Source organism: Scleropages formosus, chromosome 18 (genome assembly GCF_900964775.1).
Source record: "Scleropages formosus chromosome 18, fSclFor1.1, whole genome shotgun sequence".
Taxonomy (NCBI): Eukaryota; Metazoa; Chordata; class Actinopteri; order Osteoglossiformes; family Osteoglossidae; genus Scleropages; species Scleropages formosus.
In genome coordinates, this window is record NC_041823.1 from 5,337,431 (window position 1) to 5,357,895 (window position 20,465).

The window sequence follows — 20,465 nt, forward strand, 5'->3', positions numbered from 1 at the left end:
TACACACATTTGAGCAACACACACCAGTGGCATTTCACCTTATTTATTTATAACAACTCTTGGGGAAAATTATTACTTCTCGCCCTGCTGCTGATCTGGCATGCTTCTGATGATGTCAGAATCACCTGGGGAAATGAGAGAGACTGCCTGTCAATACAGGAATCCATTTTCACAGCATTTCAATCAAAAGGTTAAAAAGTGTCCCATAACATCATGGGACACATTTAAACCATGCTACTCAGATTAGTCTAAATGTAACCGGCAGTGCAGGGGTGAGAACAGAAAAGACATGTCAGATCTGCATGTTCTCGCACCGGTAATAATCTTGCGAATTACTAGCCCTGATCAGACCACAGGTTAGTCGAACAGGCGAGAATGATTCGCTGACAGCACAGATGAGAATCAAATGTCTCCTGAAATTCTGCCAAATGCAAAAAAGGCCACACAAGTCCAGCTAAAATTAGAGTGAATTCCAACACTTCAATAGTATATTAGTATCATTTATCTACATTTCACACTTAACAGTTATGCCATTACACAAATTCACCACAAGATCCCACAGGTTTACTCACAATGCTGATGTTTCACATTGTGCATATTTTAGAAGCAAACAAGAAATCACAAGACAGGTCTAAAAGTGACAAAGACTACCTGTATTCTAAGGCTGCATTGAAACTCACCAGGGTCAATGATGGCCAAGGTGCATACTCTGTAGTATTTACCACAGGCTGTGCCAAGTTCGATGTTGTTTCCACTGTAGTGATGCACACCAGTCTTGGCCAACATGGCATAGTATTCAATTTCAGATTTCCTACAGATGGAACATTACAGTTAAAACAAGATCAGGTTATGATGGTCCCACAATGCAGGTCAATATGGTGGATGAGTCCCCCTGGCTGACAGACAATCTCCTAGACATCACTTAAAACCCCCAAAATCATATATCGCACCAGGAGAAAAGACGTGCATGCTTGCCGAGTACTTTCCCCACTACAGCGGTCAGAGGAATTTCATCAAAACAACCGTATCACAATGACATAGTACCACATGCATCCTAATTTCAATTTTGAAAAATTACCATTTCTATATGAGTAGAACAAATATCCATACAGTTTGTCAGTTAACATTCACATACCAAATGTGGCAATTCATCTGTACAATCTGCACAAACCTCGGGCAAAACATGAGCACTGGAATCCCAAATTCTCCTCCCTATGCCTGTTGGCGTGCGTACCTGAGGGCAGGGCAGTTGTTGGCCAGGATGACGAGCTTGGCTTTGCCTTGACGGATCATCTTGAGGGTCTGTTTGTAGCCCAGAACATACTTGCCGCTCTTCATCACCAGCTGAAGCCGGGAGTTGATCGACTCCAGAGACTTTTTCTGAGCCAAACAAGGAAACGACACTTTCCACAGTGTTTCAAACCCCACACGAGTGCATGTTCAACGCAACAAAGTAACATGTAGAGCTCTCAGACTGAGACTCAGTTAAAATCATGGCTCACTTTAATATATCATACCAGATATACATAGACAATCAAGCATAACTTCAGACTATGATCATGCAGACCAGATGAGGTCCAAAGCACGGAACCTCTTATTCCGGTTAACAAAGACGAAATAGATTTCACCGATTTTAACAGGAAAAAAGCCGGCGAAGAGCATGATTTTACTGCTATTTTTTACAAAAAACACAGCCGGCAAAGACGACAGCAAGGCTCCTGGGTGCGGGGGAAAAGTCTCCATTTTTAAAACGGGGACCACAAACGTGTATCGTTCCGCACGCATCGATCTTGTAACATTAATATTAAGATTAAATATCGCGATAACGAAGCTATAAACCCGCTTGACCATGGGCATGGCATGAGGAATCGCCCATGCTGACATTCCAAGCTGGAGGCATGGATAACGGCAGAAACACCGCTTAATTTATAGTACTGATTACACCTCCGATGCAGGAGAACTGATGTCACTCGAAGATCGCGCGAGCTGCGGCCAGCGCACGCGGCACACAAGCTCCACGTGAAGGAAGCCCGTCCCGAGCCACCCCTCGCCTCGTCTGGCACCGCGCGGCCGTTCTTGGCCCTCAACTTACCGTCTTCTTCGCGGCCACCATTTTCGCGCTTCAGTCCCTTCTGGCCCTCCTAAACAAAAACAACAGGTAAGAGGGAATCTTAACTCATGTTACATCCTATTCCGCAATGAAAAAAGTCAATATTACGATCACAATTTAATGCGATACTCAGAGCTCCACTCACCGGCGCACAACCTAAATATGGCCTCCGTAAGAAAGGAAGAACTTCCCAGCGTGCTTCGCTGTCGATTAACCAAATCATCGCGAGATTATGTCGTATTTACCCAAGCGAAGCTTCCGGTATGTGATCGCTACAGCCATCGCGAGAGGAAGATTTTCAGTATAAAAGAGGGATTTCCCAACATGCTTTGCTGTCGCACAAACTTCCAGCACGTGCTTCTTGTACTTGGTAGGAAGCACGTGGTGAAGTCGCTAGCGAGAGTTCGGTTGTTTTTGACGCGCTATTAATTATTCTTAGAATATTTAAAAAATCGATGTTTTCACCTCAAAAACTTTTTATACCCACGACCTACCAGTGTAACCGATGTAATTGCCGCAGAATGTCAATAATAAAAGAATTATATCTTGTATGAAAATGCAGGCGGTGAATAAATTATTATTAACACATTCAATGTATATACATTTTATTATGCAAATTAAAAAGTCTCTCAAAAGTACAGTGTTCCACCCACCGTGGCATGGGGACAGTACTATGGTGCTCACTGCTGTCACCTTATCTGCAGATTCCTGATTTTAAATCCACTACTGCTGCACTACTTTGCCAGGCTGAATTTCTTAAGTAACAATTCTCGTCTGCACATATATATATATATATATATATATATATATATATATATAATTATACTTCAATTCAAATCGTTGTTTACCACTTCTAATATTAGAAGAAAATGCTTTTTGATCTGCTCCCGTAGAGGACGCTGTTATACTAATTGTCAATTAAAGTAAAGTTTACCAGTAGTTCCCCAGTACGTGTAGTGTTTTTGTAGTTCATAACTTTTTCTGTTTAATTCTGGGCTGATTTTGTTTAACGGTGCTTGAAATTAACTGTAACTTTAACATTGTAAGTCGCTTTGGAGAAAAGCATCAGCTGTGAATAAATGTAATTCCGCAGGTGTATCCAAAAGCAAAATTTATACTTGATTTATTTGTTAATTTTTTTAGGGAAAAGGAGCAGTTTTAATACATATTTGGAAGGTTGTCATTCATTGTGCTCTTTTGCATGGTGAAACTTGTTCTTTTGCAAGACCGAATACTGCCAATCATTAGCCAGGCTTTAGTCTTTTTAAAATTCCGTCCGAGTCGCAGCTGTTAATGAGTCGGGAGTGTCTGACAAGCCTTCCACAAGGCCTGCAAAATGCACTAATGGCATCGGACAGCTGAATGCGGCCGTTCGGCTTCGCCGTGTCCTGTTTGTGTCACTCAGGATCCGCTCCTGCTATGAGACACGACAGCCTTTGTGCGGGAACAAAGCAAGGTATTTGTGGGCTGGGAAAACAAGCCGGTGACTTCTTGACACTCCGCTCGCTGTCATGTCCGTTTAGCGTCTGCCTGCCGCGCGTTCACCGAGCCGCTTTCGGGGGCGTGAAATAACTGCGGCTTCTGGGAAGCGAAATAGCGGAGCGAAAGGAGAACTCTTCTCCTCCAGGCTTTCGGGAGCTATTTACATTTGTTGACCGAAAACATTCCATGTTTACCGGGTTTCTGCCAAGCAGACGGCCAAAAAACCCAGTGCAGAACTACAGGTGATTGGTACATAACTGAGAATTGCAATCAAAGAAATACCTTTATTTAGCGGACGCTTTTCTCCAAAGCAACTTCCAGTTAACTCTATGTAGTGTTACCAGCCCACACATCTTATTCACCGCAGTGATTTACACTGCTAGGTACACTACTTACACTGGGTCACTCATCCATACATCAGTGAAACACACACCCTCTCTCTGTCACGCAACCTGAACAGCATGTCTTTGGAGTGTGGGAGGAAACCAGAGCACCCGGAGGAAACCCACGCAGACACGGGGAGAACATGCGCGCTCCGCACAGACGGAGTGGGGATCAAACCCGCGTGCTCTCGCTCCACCCATGTGCTGTGAGACAACAGCGCTACTTGCTGTGCCGCTGTGCTGCCATTAAAAGGCCATATAATCATCATTTCAGTTTGTTTACATGTCATACTAATTTATTTAAAATGGATAAGTTTATGGAGTACTTCCACCCTACCATTTGTACCTCCAAAAAACAGGCTAATAATTGATATTTTTAGACAAGCAGTGTCATTAATTATGAGTTATGTCAATTTTACATTTAGCTGACACTTTCCTCTAAAGCAACTTACAATGTTAAGGTAGCAGTTGCTACAAGCTTACAATTATTCACCCATTTATACAGCTGGGTAATTTTACTGGAGCGATTTAGGGTAAGTACCTTGCTCAAGGGTACTACAGCCAGAGGTGGGGATCAAATCTGTGACCTTTAGATCCAAAGTCAGCAGCTGTAACCACTACACTATGAGCGGTTCCTGATTTTATAAGCCCAGTCTGTCACTTTACATCCCCTGGGTGTGGAGAAACAGTTTGCAGAAATGTGCTTCCCAAGTCAGATGGTAATGAAATCAGTCTATATGTCATGATCTTCAATGCGGGCTTTGTTTGCAAAACTCACCATGGCAGCAGGATGTCCACAGTTCATTAGAAAGTCAATTAACTTCAGTGTGAGGCCCAGCATTGCTTTTTTTTTTTTTTTGAGAAACAGACCTTTAAAAGATTCACCACCAGGTGGATTGTGCACAAGTCAGTCATGCATACAGATGCAGCTTGGAAGAGTTTGGTCATGCAAGCTCTGTCTTGTCTCTTCCCCCCTCCCCCTTTCTATATAATAAATAATAGTGTAAGTGTTGGTGAGTCTGCAGTACATGGAGCTTCTCCCACTGTCCGCATGGTAGCTGATCCAGGGGATCAGGGTGCGGGTCATGCATAAATAAGCAGTTTTGAGGAGAATGATGATTATTTCCTGGTGATCACAGAGAGCCGATCGTGAGTCTGAACCCGGAGCTGCCGGTGAGCTCGAACCCTGGTTCCTCCACACCTGAGGACTCTCGTGTTTCCCCATCAAAGTCTCAGACACTATGGGCTGTTCTTCATCCAGCAGCCAGAACATCTCCCAGGAGGGAAACAGACCCGGGACCAAACCGGGGGACGCCAATGGGGAGACCACACTCGGTAAATAATAATAATTTTATGAGAAATATGAACAATAATTACTACTTTTGTTTCAGCACACAGAAGTTTTAGATATACATTTTTTTCTGAACAAGTCAAGCACTTTTTAAAGATGCTTTTCGCACGTAATAAGGACTTGATTGTGTTTGTCTTTTTGCAGTTTATATCTGAAACTTAAGCAAATTAAGGCCTTACAATATTTTTATCCAAAATGTGCAAATATCCTCCACTGATATGTTGAGGTGAATAAATCCAATAAATTACTGATTTTATAACATTTATTTCATTAAATGATATGACAGGCATGTTTATTTTGTAATATTACCCTATATATTACCTATTACGTATATATAATGTGTGTATTTATGAATCTTTAAGCATGCATATATGAATCTTTTGAAAGATTATTATAATTATAATTATCTCAAGGTAATTTTAAGCAGCCATTTAAATAATTGAATTTTATCAGGTTTTTCCAACATGCTGGAGTTCGACAGATTAGGTGAGAGGATTGTTTATATGACCATGATACATTTTTTTAAAAACAGCTGCTCAATAAATTTAGTTGTTTTGATATTTTCATAGTCCCTGTGTATTAGTCCACAGTTTGGATTAGTCCCATCTGAGTGAAGTGCAGTGGAACGAGCAAAGAAGGTCAAGAAAGTAATTTAGGCATTTTTGTCATGGTTTAATTTCCATGCACGGGTAAATAAACAGAATGAGCGACTGGGATCTTTATTGTTTATTACCTCCGCACGAAACATTGCATGTTATAATGATTGTTTTCGCTGTTCACTCAACTCTGATGTGATTCGTTTTGAAAGCAGTCTGGGAGAAGTGCCAAAGAGTACATCTCTGGCCTGAAGGCAGAACCAACCTGTTGATCTTTCCTGTCCACTTTGAGACGCTTCTTTCTAACATGACCCTGTACATCAGTTGCATGTAAAATACCTGTTGCTTTCCGTGCAGCTTCAATGACTTTGCTCGCTTTGCTTGCCGAAAAAGATATGGTGAGACATCAAGAAAATAGTTCTCTGGAAGATAATGCTCATTTAATTCCTTAAACTATCCAGAAACAATCTTGATTTGGATTCAAAAGCAGTGAATTTTACAGATTTAATGTATCCCTTTGATTTTTAGCATATTACAAAAATAATGTTATAGTATAATATAATAATCTAATTATTGTGTAAATGTTATGGCGTGTATGTGAAGTCCTTGTCATTGAACGTTATGTACTGGATTTCAAAAAAAGCAGCATAGTCTCAGCTGTATTTCATTTCTCCCGATCAGATTATTGATGAGGGTTTGCAGTCAAAAGCAAGTTCACAAAATAGTTTTCAAAAATTCTCATGGCTAAATTTCATTAACACTATAAGCTCCTCCTGTAATGTAATGTAAATGTTTACATGTATCTCAAAAAAAATTATTACTAGGAAGGTGATCAGGATTCGTCGATATTCTGATGAAGTTTTATGCAGCTACTCGTGTGATGAACATTGATTCATATGGTGGAAAGAAACGAAATAACTGCACTTAAGAATCACACGTCTGCATCTAACTGTCTCTTTCTCCTAATGTAACGAACACATTGTGTTTTCTATGAGATGTAAGTTGCTTTGGAGAAAAGCGTCTGATAAATGATTACATGTAAATGTAAACGTAAATTATAAGCACCAAAACCACCTATATTGTTTTCCTGTGATGCAAAGTTCTTATGAGAGGTTCAACACACACCACAGCCCTGAAAAAGGTGCTGAGACACGATACCCCAGAACCCAGACGAAGAAACAAGACGCTTCACACTCGCAATTAAATAAGAAGAAATGTTATCTCTGCAGCTGAGGAAATTTATTTTCAGGACAGTAATGTGTATACCACAATTTGTTCATAAACACTTCAGTATTTTTGCAGCACCACTTCTTTTACATTTATTCATTTGACTGGTGCTTTTCTTTAAAGCATCTTACAATGTTAAGGTTGCAATTATTTACCCATTTATACAGGTGGGTAATTTTACTAGAGCAATTGAGGGTAAGTACCTTGCTCAAGGGTACTACAGCTAGAGATGAGGCTTGAACCTGCAACCTTTGGGTCCAAAGACAGTCACACTATCCCTTACACTACCAGCTGTCCTCTTTTATGGTAAAACCTTTGGATTTTGCTGCAGTTCCCAGGACAAAATTTCCATAATCCCTCAGAAAATAATAATAAATACTAAGTTCTATGCTATCTCAGATACAGATATTCCTAGTTCCTCTCCAAAAAGCTTAGATCATTTATTTTTCTCTGGTGCGAAGTTACATAGGAAAAGTGCGTCACAAATGAAATCCACACCTGTTCATTGCATCCCTCCCACATTCTTTGAACATATTTTTATTTCTCTGCCACACGTTGCTGTAGATATTGTTAGCTGCTCTTCAGAGACGGATAACTTCCCCATTGTTCATTGTGCTGAAAACCGTTGCGAAACCCTTGCTAGAGAACAAGCTCGACTCTTGTCTGCTTATTAACTTCACACCCATGTTGAATATCTCATTCAAAGTTAAGATTCTAGAGTTGTTTTTTTTTTTTTTAAAAAGCCAATTGATTTGTTATTAAACACAGTGTTTTTTGCTGAATTATAATCAGTTTTCTGCTCCAATCATAGTGTACAGTGAGCTTTGGTTGTAACAGCCTACATATTATATGAGGGTAGCTGGTAGCGTGTGAGTTCGAGCTGCTGCCTTTAGACCCAAAAGTCACATGTTTGAATCTTACCTCCGGTTACAATGCCCTTGAGCAAGTTACTTACCCTAAATTGCTCCCGTAAAATTACCCAGCTGTATAAATGGGTATATGATCATAAATAGATTATTCAGAGTCCATTCTTGTTTGATCGTATTGCAGCTTCAGGCACTGGTGATCATAGAGTAATAATAATACATCACCTAAAAAAGGTTTACATTCAAGTGGTTTCGGTTTACACTTAAATTTACAATTCCAATTTTGTGTGAGAATCACACACACACACACACACACACACACACACACACACATTTTCTGAACCGCCTGTCCCATGTGGGAATCCAACCCCAAAATTGTTCCAGTTCTTTGACAGGGTCTGCGGAGCGAATATGAACCACAAAACATAAATGCAGCATTGTGTGTAGAGTACCACAGGGATCCATTCCTGGTGCCTTGCTCCTCTTCCTCTACAGTCAGACCCTTTGTCTCTTTTATGACACAGTCTTTGAAAAAAAAGCGCCCTTTCATACAATAAAGCAGGCAACATTTGTCACGTCTTGCATATTATCGCTCGGCTTACTAAGACATTGAATATACTTTTGCCTGTCATTTGCTTGCGCGACATGAAATACAGTATAAATAAAAAATAATATCTATCATTAATACTACGATTATTATTGTAGCTGTTAAATAAAGCATTTTCATTTAATCTATTTAATTTATTAATTTGATAATATGTTCTTAGCATCCTGTCATTAAATCTGCTTTAGGCTGATTGTAGAAAAGGTGCTACCGTATGTAACTATACAAATTATAGTATTTCCCATAGAACGGTGGCTCAGAAGCTCAGAACAATGGAAATACTTGGTATGTCTGCTGAATTGTTGAGCTGTGGGGGCAGAGGCAATGGGGTGTTAATATGACGTAACCAGGCGCCTTCATTTTATTGTGCTGGCAGGGTAGAAAGGAGAAGAGGGCTGGGTGCTGACGTAGGGTTACTGAGCATATTTGTTTTAGTTTTCCTAGGAGGTGGAAAGGAGGAGAGCGTTTAGTACTGACGTAGTGTAATCAAGTATCTTTGTGTTATTGTAGAGCACGGGCTGCGGAGGCGGTTCATTACAAAACAATAGCCTGCAGTTCTGTGTTCTGGGACCCAGTGTTTCTGGACCTGCTCCTATGGAGACGCCAGACAAGAAGCACACTGTACATTCAGTCTCATGTGACATGGCGAGATGTTGCCATGTAAAGCCGGTCAGAACATCTCCAGCAAGCTCCTGAGTTTTAAAAATGTCCCTATACCACTGTGTGCATAGTTGACCATCCACCATCCATCCATCCATCCATCCATTATCAATAACTGCTTGTCCAGTGCATTGTCATGTAGTTCACAGCTTCATTTTGTGTGATTTAAATTTACAGTTTACAGAAATGTCAGTCCTCTGTTACTCTCTACTCCTAAGATTTGACCTAAACTAAGCAAGGGAGAACTGAGTCTAAGGTTCTAAACCTGTTGCCTCTCTCAAAATTTGGTCAAGGTCACATCCTTTGGATTGTTTTACTACAAAACTCTTGATAGAAGGGGCAGGTGTGTTTGTTGGGGTGGGGGTTATATCACTAAGACAAACTCCATGATCACAGTACTGACGTATTATCTGAACAGTCATTTGGGGGCTGTTTTGACTGCTGGTACTGTGATTTTTGGCTGCTTGTCACATTGATTCACAAGCCATTCAACCGTATGCTGTGAAAGATGGCTTCTCTCTGGATTCGAGGCCTTCTCAGTAGACTGAGGGTGATGCCCGTGGTTGTGGAAAGGATTAGCTACATGACTGCTATAAACCGGCAGGAAAATTCAGAAATGATAATGCACCTATCACATGCAAGAATTACGAAAGTGTGTTGTACAATCATAAGTAGTGCAGCCACACCAGTACTAAAGCAGCTCTAGGAATGAGTGCTGTAAACCAGCAAGAGGTGCTGTGTTTGCAAGGTGAGGACCCGGTATATCCATATAAAAGAAAATAACATATCATCTATGTAAATTAACACTTGTCATGTCCAACAGGATATCACAAGCAAATGCATGGAACACACAGGGGGCACTAGCTAGTCCATAGTGCATGACAAGGTATTCAAAGTGATCCTGGGATTTTTTTACAGTTATGTAAATTCTCTCTTCAATGTTAAGATCTTGGATTTCTGGCTTTAAATTAGGAAAATGAACATGACTGTTTAGTTAGACCATTTACATTAAGTGATTCAACGGACACTTTTCTCCAAAGCAACTTACACTGTTTTGCTACCTATAATTACCCATTCATACCGTTGGGCAGTGTTTACAGAAGCAGTTTAATATAAGTACCTTGCTTAAGAGTACTACAGCTGGAGGTGGATTTCAAACCCGTGACCTTTGGATCCAAAGGCACCACCACTAAACACTAGTCTACCAGCTGCTCCATTGGAACACTCATTGGAAAATAAAGTAGGCACCTGGCCCAACCTGTGTCCTCATGTAACATTAGCAAGAAGGTGAGCAGTGTCTATCAAGCCAAAGTGCCTCTAAAGTTTATACTGGTAAGTTGACAGCATTTACTAGTATTTCAATAATTTCTCAGCTTTGTGTACTTATTTTCATGTTTCCTCAAAATCAGCTTGCAAACAGCATATTCTGACTTTGATGGATAGCATTTATAGCCAATGAACCACATATTTCCTGTTATAGTCATACAATTTAAATTATTACACAATTTTGTCTTGCTATGAGTCGGTATGTTGGTGCCGTATTAATTCCCGTTATACTTCAAAGGTACTCATAACAAGGAATTGAAACTCATTTTCCATGCTGTGCCTCTCTCATAATGTAATGTAATGTGATAGATATAGACTATGGAGCTTAGAGCCTCAAATCTTCAGTTTTATTTGTACGCTTTTTCGCGGATCACGTCTGAGTGAGTTCTGTCTCACAGTGTAAGATGTACAAGAAAGTGCTATGATTTATCCCATGTAGAGCTGGGCATTCAGTCTGACCTCAAACCCCCCCCCTGGAATCCATGACCCATCTGCTTCATAACAGAGAGGAAGTAAGCTGGCATGGGATGTGATGAAAGTAAAATTGGGCAATATCAGGTATTTATTAAAAAACCCTTTGACTCAAATCCCAGGAAACTACCGTCTCAGAATTATATGACTCAGAAAAACATCTGCAGGAAAAACTGCGTACAACGTATGAATCAGATTGGCTATGTTTTGAAAACTGACTGGATATTATATAATGTATGTGCTTTTTGTTAAAGAAAACAGGGTATATATTTCTATACTGCACGTCACAGTTACTTTACACAGTCATTTAATGTATCTCAAACTCTTAATATGACATATGTGGTCCAGAAGTGACCAGATGTGAGGTTGCACAGGGTGAACTTACACAGTTCAGCAAACTAATAGTGTTCAAATTATGAACAAAGACAAACAAGGTGATGCTTCTGCAAACTCTTCTATTTCCCGTATCCGTTCCTTTAAGTGCTTTGGCCAAACTTGATCCTCATCTCCCACTGCAGTTGAAATTCTTCTCAAGTCACTGAGCATGATCTTTGAACACAAAAGTCCGTTGAACGAGATCAGATTTCTTTGTCTCGATGCTTCTGGACCAGAGACTCAAAGCTTCGGTTTATGAAGGTTTGCTGAGTGTCATCATCTGAGGGATTCAGCCTTTTCAGTGTTCTGTTTTTCACTCATGTCCTTCAAGCTTCAAGGGGTGTGTCTACTGTGACAGAGATTGAGTTCATGCCCTCCCCTCAACTGTTTGTCTACTTGGATATAAATTCCTTTGCTTCATTACATCTGCAGACCTCATTGAGGTGCATTATTTTTATTGCTTTTGAGTTAGGCTTTGAAAGCCCAGGTCTGGAGATCAGGGTTCTACAACTAGACTGGGCTGAGGATTTCGTAATCGTCTTAGAATTTTAATGGAGTAATTTTGAATTTGTCCAGCTTGACCTTCACCAAAGCCATCTTCTCCATGCCTTTGCTATTTGCCAGAATGCTCGGTGAGCGATACTCAGTGTACCAGTGGAGTAAAGATGTGTACTCATATGAGGTTCATTGTCACATTTCTTGTCTTGTGACAGTGGCTTGCAATCAGAATGGCACCTTTTTTGAGGAGAGCATGACCATCGCAGAGCAGGTCCAGAGCATCCTACCCCATGATCCGGTGATCTGCCAGGAGTCTCCAGCACCGGCCACTGAAGCTTTAGAATGTCTTACAGCTGCCGAGGAGGCTGTGGCGGATGCTGAGTCGGAGCTCTTGGTCGTGAGCAGCTCTCCTGTGGCCCAGCAGGGTCCTGAACCTGAGTTGAGAGTGACCGCGCAGCCTGAGCCGAGCGTTGACCTTGAGCCGACAAGTGAATCTGAACCGGAGCCGGCACCCGTGTGCGAGCCCGCACCCGCACCTGTACGGGCTGCAGCGTCTGAGCCGGAGCCATCATGTGACGTGAGCATCGTTGTCGCACCTGGGCCAGCCTCTGCACCTGCTCCGTCACCTGCACCTGAACCAGCAGCTGCTGAAGCCGAGCCCAAAGCATCCGTTGAGTCCGCATTCACCCCTGAGGTCACCGCTGCTCCGGAGGAAGCCGCTGTCCAGGAGCTGATCCTCAGCACGGAAGAAGAGGTGGTCTCTCAAGTAGAGGAATCTGCAGAAACACCTGTTCTGGAACTGGTGACTTCCTCTGATGAGGAAAAGGATGCAGAAGAGACCTCCGACAGACCAGACCTGGCCCAGGCTGAAGAACCTGCTACAGAGGGAGTCATAAAGGAAGTCAGACCACTGGCGGAGGAAGCAGCAGTTGTCTGCAGCGTAACAGCCGACGGCACAGAAGCTCCATCCACTCAGGTCTCAGAGCCGGAACCGAATGTGAGCGTGACCTCTGACCCCGCTGGCACTGAGAACGTGAAGGCACCTGCCATCTCCCCCGAATTGTTCCAGGACCCCCAGAGTCCTGCACCAGGGGCCAAAGTTGAAGGTACACACATTAATCCATGATCTGTTAACATTAACATGAGGGAACCATAAAACACCTAAAACACAAATTTGATCTGAATCGTTGCTTTAATGTCTCCGCTTCAGTCCAGACAGAGACATTAAAGCAACGGTTCAGAACAAATCCGTTCTATGAAATGTTATGAAACATGCTTTGATTTCGCAGAACCTGCACAATTACACAAGCCACATGTTTCATTCTGCCTGCTTCAGGTGACCAGTAGAACAATGATCCATCGCCTTCACGTGTAATTACTTAACTGCACACAGCTGACTGTTAATTAAATCTGCATTATGGATCCAAATTGTCCGGGCTGGATGTCATCACCTCTACTTTTTGTCTGGGATGGGAGATACTCTTTTTTCGGTATTCATTCCCAGATGTCACATTTTAAGATGTTTTTCCACATATAGTATGAGAGTTGACGTTTGGTTTTTAGAATCCCAAAGAAGGTCTTGTTTCGATTGGTTGAGTGCTGCCCGAAAACAGAACGTGACTTGTGTCCTTGTGGGAAAGGACAGACGATGCTTGCCGAGACAAAGCAGTCTAAGATACCGTGTGCGTGTGTGTGTGTGAGTCATGCTCCTCTGGCTCATATCTTGGCTTAGTATACAGACCTCTATAACAGAAAGAAGGACTGTTCCCAATGTCGGTCTCGGTGTAAACTGTAAACAACGGAATAAATAATGGATAAAGGCTCATCGCTTTCCCCCCTTCGAAAGTAATAATACTGAGCGTCGCAATATTTCAGTATTCGCCAACAAAACGTGATAGAATGTGGCACTGTAGAACAGTGGTTCTTTGAGAACAGAAGCACAAATTCATATTTGTCATCCAAGGATGAAATAATTCGGTCAGTTGTGCCGTTTTATGGTGGGGGAGTAAAATATGTCAAAAAGAAAAGAAAGTGATTGATGCTATTGTGCACCCTCATGGGGGTTATGTGGTAGTGTAGTGGTCAGTGCTGCTGCCTTTGGACCAAAAGTTGCAGGTTCAGATCTCAGCAGTAGCATCCTTAAGCAAGGTACACCAAATTGCCCAGCTGTATGTATGTATGTATGTATGAATGTATACCCAGTGAGTAAAGCACTCTGGTTAATGCTGGCATGCCAAACCCCTCTTGTTCAGAGGGTTTGTCCCATCCAGCTATTTCCAGAAACATTTGAAGGGTTTTTGTGTTCGTTAAAAGCAGCCCTGACTCAACAACACGTTCCATGAGCTTCCTGGAGCTGCGAACACGTGAGCTCTGTGGGCCCTTTCTCCAGGTGATACGGGCGAGAAGCTGGAGGGGGAGGACCCCCAGGATGAGGGAGGTGAGGAGGCCAAGACAGAAACCCATGCTGAGCCCAGCAAGACTGAGGAGGCACTTGGTAAGAGAAGATCCAACCTCTAGGTGCCCCTTGTAACTGAGGACAAGACAGGGACTGTTACGCAAACAGACCATTTTACCGATTATTCTCATATGGGCCAGAGAGTAAGATTTCCTTCCACAGTACAGTTAAAACATTCAATCCTTTCTTTCTCTTCAGCCTTGTCAGCCCAAACCAGAGCTTGATGTTCATAAACTGGTCTGTATAAACGTGAAATCTACCACCTGCCATCCAGTCTACTCTAACCCAATGACTTTGCTATTTAGCTGTTCCATCTGACAAATAGAGAGCATCAACCGCAGCAAGTTTGACCTTTGAACTTCTGCATTTTTTTTTTTATCTTATAGCCAACAGCAAGTGACACAACCGCCTCTTTTCGACCGTCAGCAATACAGAAGACTTAAGCTGTGACACAAGCGAGAGTTTGACTGAGATGAAAATTGTTTCACGTAAAATGCATTTTTTCTCACCGGATGATCGCCAAGATCGAGTCTGACACCTCCATGCCTTTGTCTTGTACATGCAGGGTCGTTTCCTCCAATGTTGTAAATACCTTCTGTTCGCCTTCGTATCAATGTCTCATCTGTGCTTCAGTCAGCTCTGCGCACAAATGGTGCTGTAGGCTTTGAACAGGCGCAAAGACGCTACAATGACTCCATAAAGTTCAATTCCAGGATTGCAATAGTGATACACGGGTGGGGGGGGGGGTGTCATTCAGAGCAGATGTGTGATGTAGATCCTTCGCTGCTTGACCTATCCACCAACACCAGGGATCGAAGCCAAACGTAACCGGTAAAGTGGAGCACACAGGTGTCACAGTGGGCTTAGCCCTGGGAAATTAACTTCGCCGTAGTAGACGTGCTATGAACTCTGAAAATCGAGTGGGGGATTTCAAACAAGGTCTTTAACAAAGAGGTATGAGAAACAGGTCAGGTGGATGAATATCACTGATTCAAATATAAAAGTATACATTGGATTGCTGACTAAGCTATGTTGCATATGCGGATTTTTTTTTTTTTTTAAATCTGTGCTTAATCAATATACATATTTATTTACATGTAACCCTAACCCCAGAAAGAATCATCTTAATTTGGCTGATTTTTTACAGAAATACAGAAATGCCAAATATATAGTGTTATACGGAATTATTTTATTGAATTTAAATACCCAGTGTTCCTCCCACACTGAACCTCTCCCATTGCAGTAACATTTTTGCTATTATATTTTGATCATTTTTAGCGGTGGGACACCAAGTGCAACCTGTGCATTCTGTACCAATGCTGTGCGACAGTAAACGTTTCATACAGTTCTTGACTTGAGACTCCGACACATATTTGAGGGAAATGAAGTCTGTATCATTTCCATAGCAACTTCACGTTGTTCCTTAGGGAGTGACGACATGTGACATCACAGAAAAGCCTGGTGAACATGTGACATCCCAGAATTCTTCAGAGGCCTTCACCGTCACTTTTGCGTACTGTACTACTATTGCGTTAATGGTAGGACTGTGTGCTGCGCTGTAGTTGAACTCCTTTCATTCAAGGACTTTGACAACAGTCCCTTTAACTTTTATATATGTTGCCAGGGAATAGTTTTGATGTGCCCTCTCCTCTGTGTACAGTTGGAATAAAGACCCTACTGGGCTACTTACCCATGTCGTCCTGGTGTCGCTGGGAGCGGGAGGTCGGGGGTATAATGTGTGAGAGGGGAAAACAGAATGCTGGGTGGGGCAGAAACTCAAAGGATCAAGTATGACTTGCAGGGTGACAATCAGTCATCAAAGTGTTTGACTCTTCCAGCTCGTCATTTCTCTACTTAGAGATTATGTCACATTACACTCAATTAATTGTGATTACAGTTCTATTTATTGATTTATTAATGCCATTTATGATGAGGTGTACAAACAACTGGTCACAGAATGATGCCAGTGGAAATTTTAAACAGAAGGTCTAAATGGCAACAATTGCTACATTTAGGATGGATTCAGAGCTCATGAAAAGACCTACAGAAGTCAACCTTCACTCAGTTGTCACTGATTTCCAGAACTCTCATCAAGCCGCAAGGAAAAGTGCTGCTCCAGATACGGCATGGAGCTGACAGAAGTGCTCCCTTACACGGTCTCGTCAGACTCTCCTGACTTTGATTCCGTAACTGGATTAATTATCTGCAATTCAAAGAGAAAGCCACACAGACAGACACCTGGTCCCCAGATATTACAAAGATCTAAATGCAGAAGTATGTTTCGGACACTAATTTAAGACCTACGAGTCGGCAATCCCGGTGATTCCCACACACTCTGACTACAGTTTGTTTGGCTGCGGTCCGTTTAGTCAGGAGGAGTCTGCAACAGGACCCAACACAGCAATGGCTTCGATCTCCACAAGCCCACCCTGGCAAGAAAAGAGGAGGATGCTCAGAAAAAAAACTAAGAAAGGCACCATTATGTTATACAAGTTCTCACCCGAGGTCACCCAGAATCCCTTTCCATAGAGGAGAAGTATGCATATCGCCATGTGTTCATATCTCTCTCTGTTTGGATCTTTGGCCACTAACACCCAATGGAGCACTTGGCACTTACCCTGGGCAGAGCGGCCACCTGGTAAGCAGCTCTTGCAGGGAAGTTCTTGCTGAAAACTGGAAGCAGTAAAGCAGCACAGTGAGAGTTCAAATAGCTTGTGGGACACTAGACGGTCGGATATTACAACTCATTTCTGTCTGGGAAGTCCAAATCAAAATGTGTAATAACCAAAAGTGACATGATCAATATTGGAAACATGTAACTCACTGAATCTGTCTTGAAGGAGTCAAAGAGTGGTTAAGGGTCCCTGTCTGTCCATCGTGCTTCCCTGTGCCTTGTTGCTATGCCGACCTCCACTATTTCACCACATGCCCAACCCTAACCAGATCTTAAACAAACTAAAGTGGACCAACACTAGGGGGTGAAAAGCACAACAGTGACATCTTGTGGACAGGAAGCCAAAAGCCACTGCTGTTCAATTAAGAAAACAGTATTTTTTTTTTTTTTTTTTTAATTTACAATTTTTACTTCTGCTAATACTTTTCTCCAGTGACTTACAATGCTAAGCTATTTACAATTATTCACCCATTAATTTAGCTGGGTATTTTTTTATTGAAGCTATTTACAGTAAACATCTCATTAGGGACAGCTAGTGGCATAGTGGTAAGAGCTGCTGCCTTTGGACCCAGAAGCTGTAGGTTCGATTCCTATTTCTAGCTATAGTACCCTTGAGAAAGATAATTATCCAACATTGCTCCAGTAAAATTTTCGGAGAAAAGCAACAGTCAAATGAATAAATGTAATACTCAAGGGTACCATATAGAAGCAGCAAGTTTCAGGTTGCAGCTCTAACCGCTACGCCATCTCTCCTCTTTAATCAAAACTCTGCCTTCGAACACATCCGGTTTAGAAGCTCAGGTCAGGCTCCACGAGAACGCTGCTCTCGTCACTACTCACATTGCTTGTACACCTCGTTCACGTTGTTGAAGTCATTCATGTCTGCGAGAAGGACCGTCGTCTTCATAACTGCAAGATACAAAATGGTACTTCAGGATGGAAAGGCTACTCACACCACGATGAGTCTGTACTGATGGTGCTATAAACTCTTGGCAATATGTGATGTACTCTCACCATTGTTGAAGTCACACCCTGCGGCTTTCAGAATCTCCCCCATATTAACAAGAGCCTAAAAGGAATCAAAACATCTGTCTATAATGTATACATGTTAAGCACGATCTGTCTCTCTCACACACACACACACACACACACACACACACACACACACACACCAGTCCTAAAGCAACACTCCACTGATTAGACTGAGATTTATTAATTTATCTGACACTTTTCTCCAAAGCAACTTACAGTGTTAGTCTATTGACATTTATTTACCCATTCATACAGCTGGGTAATTTTACTGGAGCAATTTAGTGTAGGTGCCTTGCTCCAGGGTACTACAGCTGGAAGGGAGCAAGGCACCTACACCCTTGGGTCCAAGCCTCTAACCACTACGCTACCGGCTGCCCCCTGCTCAACTGCTCAAATACATTACCATAGTAGGCCCCATATCCAAGATCAGGATAAACAGGGTTGGTTGAAACCAAAAGAAGTCATACAGAAGCACATCTGTCCAGCCCCGAGGTCTGAAACGAAAGGGTCAAACCCTGAACCTCGAACCTGTCTCGTCTGGGCTTCCACACCTCCAGGAACCAGCTGGCCAGAAGACGGTTCCATTCCCAGCTGCCCCGATATGTACACGGTGCGGTCGACCACCACGGCCTGGCTGGAAACACAACATGGCCATATGCAGGAATACAGGCGATTACTTCACTTATGTCTAAGGAACATGTCTTGCTTATCAGAGAAATACTTTTATATTATAAAATCGGGAAGACAAAGGAAAATACATGCTTCTGTGTGCTGTGTGTGAATTTCGCTCCAGGGATTAATAAAGTACCATCCTCTGCTACAATTCGGTACATATTTAGGGGAAATCATCCATACAGCTATATTAAAACAACTGAACCCTGTACAGGTGCCAATTAAAAATACCACGGTGATCTCCAGTACAAGACTGACAACATTTGTTTGTTTTTTTTTTTTTTAAATGTAACATTGTGTGTGTGTGTATAATTTTTTCCCCTGTGTAATGATTACATGTACAGACAAAAAACAATATTCTTTAAAATTTGGGAACTAGTTTCCAGATCCACTTCCAAACCACATGGAAATTAATTTGGTCTTTTAGTGTTTACACAAAATAAAGTTAGACATGTTTATTCATTGAAAGGGACCTTTAAGAGAAGTTACAAGTTGTACAGGTGTGTTTGACCTAATGAAAACAAAACATATATATACACATTTATTGATGCAGCTGATGCTTTTCTCGAAAGGATGGGTAATCTTATTGGCACAATTTAAGGTAAGTACCTCGCTCAGAGGTACTACAACTGGAGGTGAGACTCGAACCTGTGACCTTTGATCCAGGTAGCAGCTCCAACATTACTAATTAAGGTTACTTAATCACTAATGTATCTGGGTTACTTCAGCATATGTTCTCAAAAGTCAAGATTGTCCATCGGGAATATTTCCCGCCTTTTTCCTACTGGGAAATCGCGACAGAGCGCAGCACACACTGCGCTTTCCCCACCTGCTGAAACACACCGCTGAATAAAAACGCGGCTACGCACGAACGTCATTTCGCGGCCGCCCGGCGCGTGGCCGAGCTCAAGGGCGCCGCGCCTACCGCCACGTGATCATGTTCCAGTACGGACTCTCTCTGCTCACTCTCACCTATAGGGCCCGATAGCCGCCGGAGCCTTCCCGGTGTTGATGATCTTCCTTATGAGAGCGGACATTGCGGCAAATCAGCAGGGTTATTCCTGAGTTTAGTAACAGGGCAGACAGCCCTCCAGGGATAGCCAACACAAAACAAACAACTAGCTAATTAGTTAGAGGGGGTAGTTTGCCCACGCCTGCAACCCTGACCTATGAGACGGAGCCATTATGATGGGCGTAGTAACCGTAAATCTCCGTCTGCACGCGCACGGAAAATGTTAATCTCCCACGCGAACAGATGTGGTTTTGTAATTGTAGGGGAAAACAGCCCTAATAGCACACACGCACACACATTATCTGAACCGCTTGTCCCATGCAGGGTCGCAGGGAGCCGGAGCCTAGCGCGGGGCGTGGGGCTGGAGGGGGAGGAGATACACCCAGGACGGGACGCCAGTCCATCACAAGGCACCCCAGCAGGACTTGAACCACAGACCCACCAGCAGGGAGCAGGACCCGGTCCAACCCACTGCGCCACCGCGCCCCCCGCCAGCTGTAATTAGTCATCTTAATTTTGTTTTGGCGACCCAGGAATAGGTCCTCCCATTGCTGCTACTAGTTAATTATAGATGTTGGCACTGTTTTAAATGCGTTACGGCGTTATTATGGATGTGTGAAGCAACCAAAGGTAAAACGAGTAATTCTGTAGCTGGACAAAAAAAAAAAAAA

At 42.5% G+C, this 20,465-nt stretch overlaps 3 protein-coding genes across 4 annotated transcripts; 1 reads left to right on the forward strand and 2 right to left on the reverse strand.

The window, feature by feature from the left end:
• Positions 1-27: 27 nt before the first annotated feature.
• On the reverse strand, positions 28-2,302 carry rpl30 (ribosomal protein L30). The gene is made up of 5 exons (XM_018763099.1): positions 2,256-2,302; positions 2,093-2,141; positions 1,235-1,380; positions 681-811; positions 28-125 (listed from the first exon to the last, which is right to left on the reverse strand). Exons 2-5 carry the CDS (start codon positions 2,111-2,113, stop codon positions 73-75), a joined length of 351 nt encoding a protein of 116 aa, XP_018618615.1. The 5' UTR covers positions 2,114-2,141; positions 2,256-2,302; the 3' UTR covers positions 28-72.
• A 2,700-nt stretch (positions 2,303-5,002) lies between these two features.
• LOC108940470 (translation initiation factor IF-2-like) lies at positions 5,003-16,208 on the forward strand. Of its 2 annotated transcripts, none has more exons than XM_018762682.2 (4): positions 5,003-5,310; positions 12,165-13,055; positions 14,339-14,443; positions 14,603-16,208. In XM_018762682.2, exons 1-4 carry the CDS (start codon positions 5,217-5,219, stop codon positions 14,626-14,628), a joined length of 1,116 nt encoding a protein of 371 aa, XP_018618198.1. In that variant the 5' UTR covers positions 5,003-5,216; the 3' UTR covers positions 14,629-16,208. The 2 variants fall into 2 exon arrangements, with proteins under 2 accessions (XP_018618198.1, XP_018618199.1); XM_018762683.2 differs by having other exon boundaries at positions 14,791-16,208.
• A 107-nt stretch (positions 16,209-16,315) lies between these two features.
• Positions 16,316-20,038, reverse strand: rida (reactive intermediate imine deaminase A). The gene is made up of 6 exons (XM_018762684.2): positions 19,755-20,038; positions 18,639-18,744; positions 18,093-18,147; positions 17,919-17,987; positions 17,022-17,077; positions 16,316-16,833 (listed from the first exon to the last, which is right to left on the reverse strand). The coding sequence occupies exons 1-6, from the start codon at positions 19,817-19,819 to the stop codon at positions 16,774-16,776; spliced, it is 411 nt and encodes a 136-aa protein (XP_018618200.1). The 5' UTR covers positions 19,820-20,038; the 3' UTR covers positions 16,316-16,773.
• Between the last annotated feature and the right edge of the window lie 427 nt (positions 20,039-20,465).

What these genes read in the sequence shown, in the direction of transcription:
- rpl30 (XM_018763099.1), bottom strand. Translation starts at nt 2,113, where the DNA reads ATGGTGGCCGCGAAGAAGACG. An exon ending in TGGTGGCCGCGAAGAAGACG is followed by an intron (nt 1,381 to 2,092) that starts GTAAGTTGAGGG and finishes TGTTTGGCTCAG; the next exon opens with AAAAAGTCTCTGGAGTCGAT. An exon ending in CTTGGCCATCATTGACCCTG is followed by an intron (nt 126 to 680) that starts GTGAGTTTCAAT and finishes TCATTTCCCCAG; the next exon opens with GTGATTCTGACATCATCAGA.
- rida (XM_018762684.2), bottom strand. Translation starts at nt 19,819, where the DNA reads ATGTCCGCTCTCATAAGGAAGATCATCAACACCGGGAAGGCTCCGGCG. An exon ending in AGGGTGTGACTTCAACAATG is followed by an intron (nt 17,988 to 18,092) that starts GTGAGAGTACAT and finishes TGTATCTTGCAG; the next exon opens with TTATGAAGACGACGGTCCTT. An exon ending in AGGTGGCCGCTCTGCCCAGG is followed by an intron (nt 16,834 to 17,021) that starts GTAAGTGCCAAG and finishes TTTTCTTGCCAG; the next exon opens with GGTGGGCTTGTGGAGATCGA.
- LOC108940470 (XM_018762682.2), top strand. Translation starts at nt 5,217, where the DNA reads ATGGGCTGTTCTTCATCCAGCAGCCAGAACATCTCCCAGGAGGGAAAC. An exon ending in ACCAGGGGCCAAAGTTGAAG is followed by an intron (nt 13,056 to 14,338) that starts GTACACACATTA and finishes CCCTTTCTCCAG; the next exon opens with GTGATACGGGCGAGAAGCTG. An exon ending in CAAGACTGAGGAGGCACTTG is followed by an intron (nt 14,444 to 14,602) that starts GTAAGAGAAGAT and finishes CTTTCTCTTCAG; the next exon opens with CCTTGTCAGCCCAAACCAGA.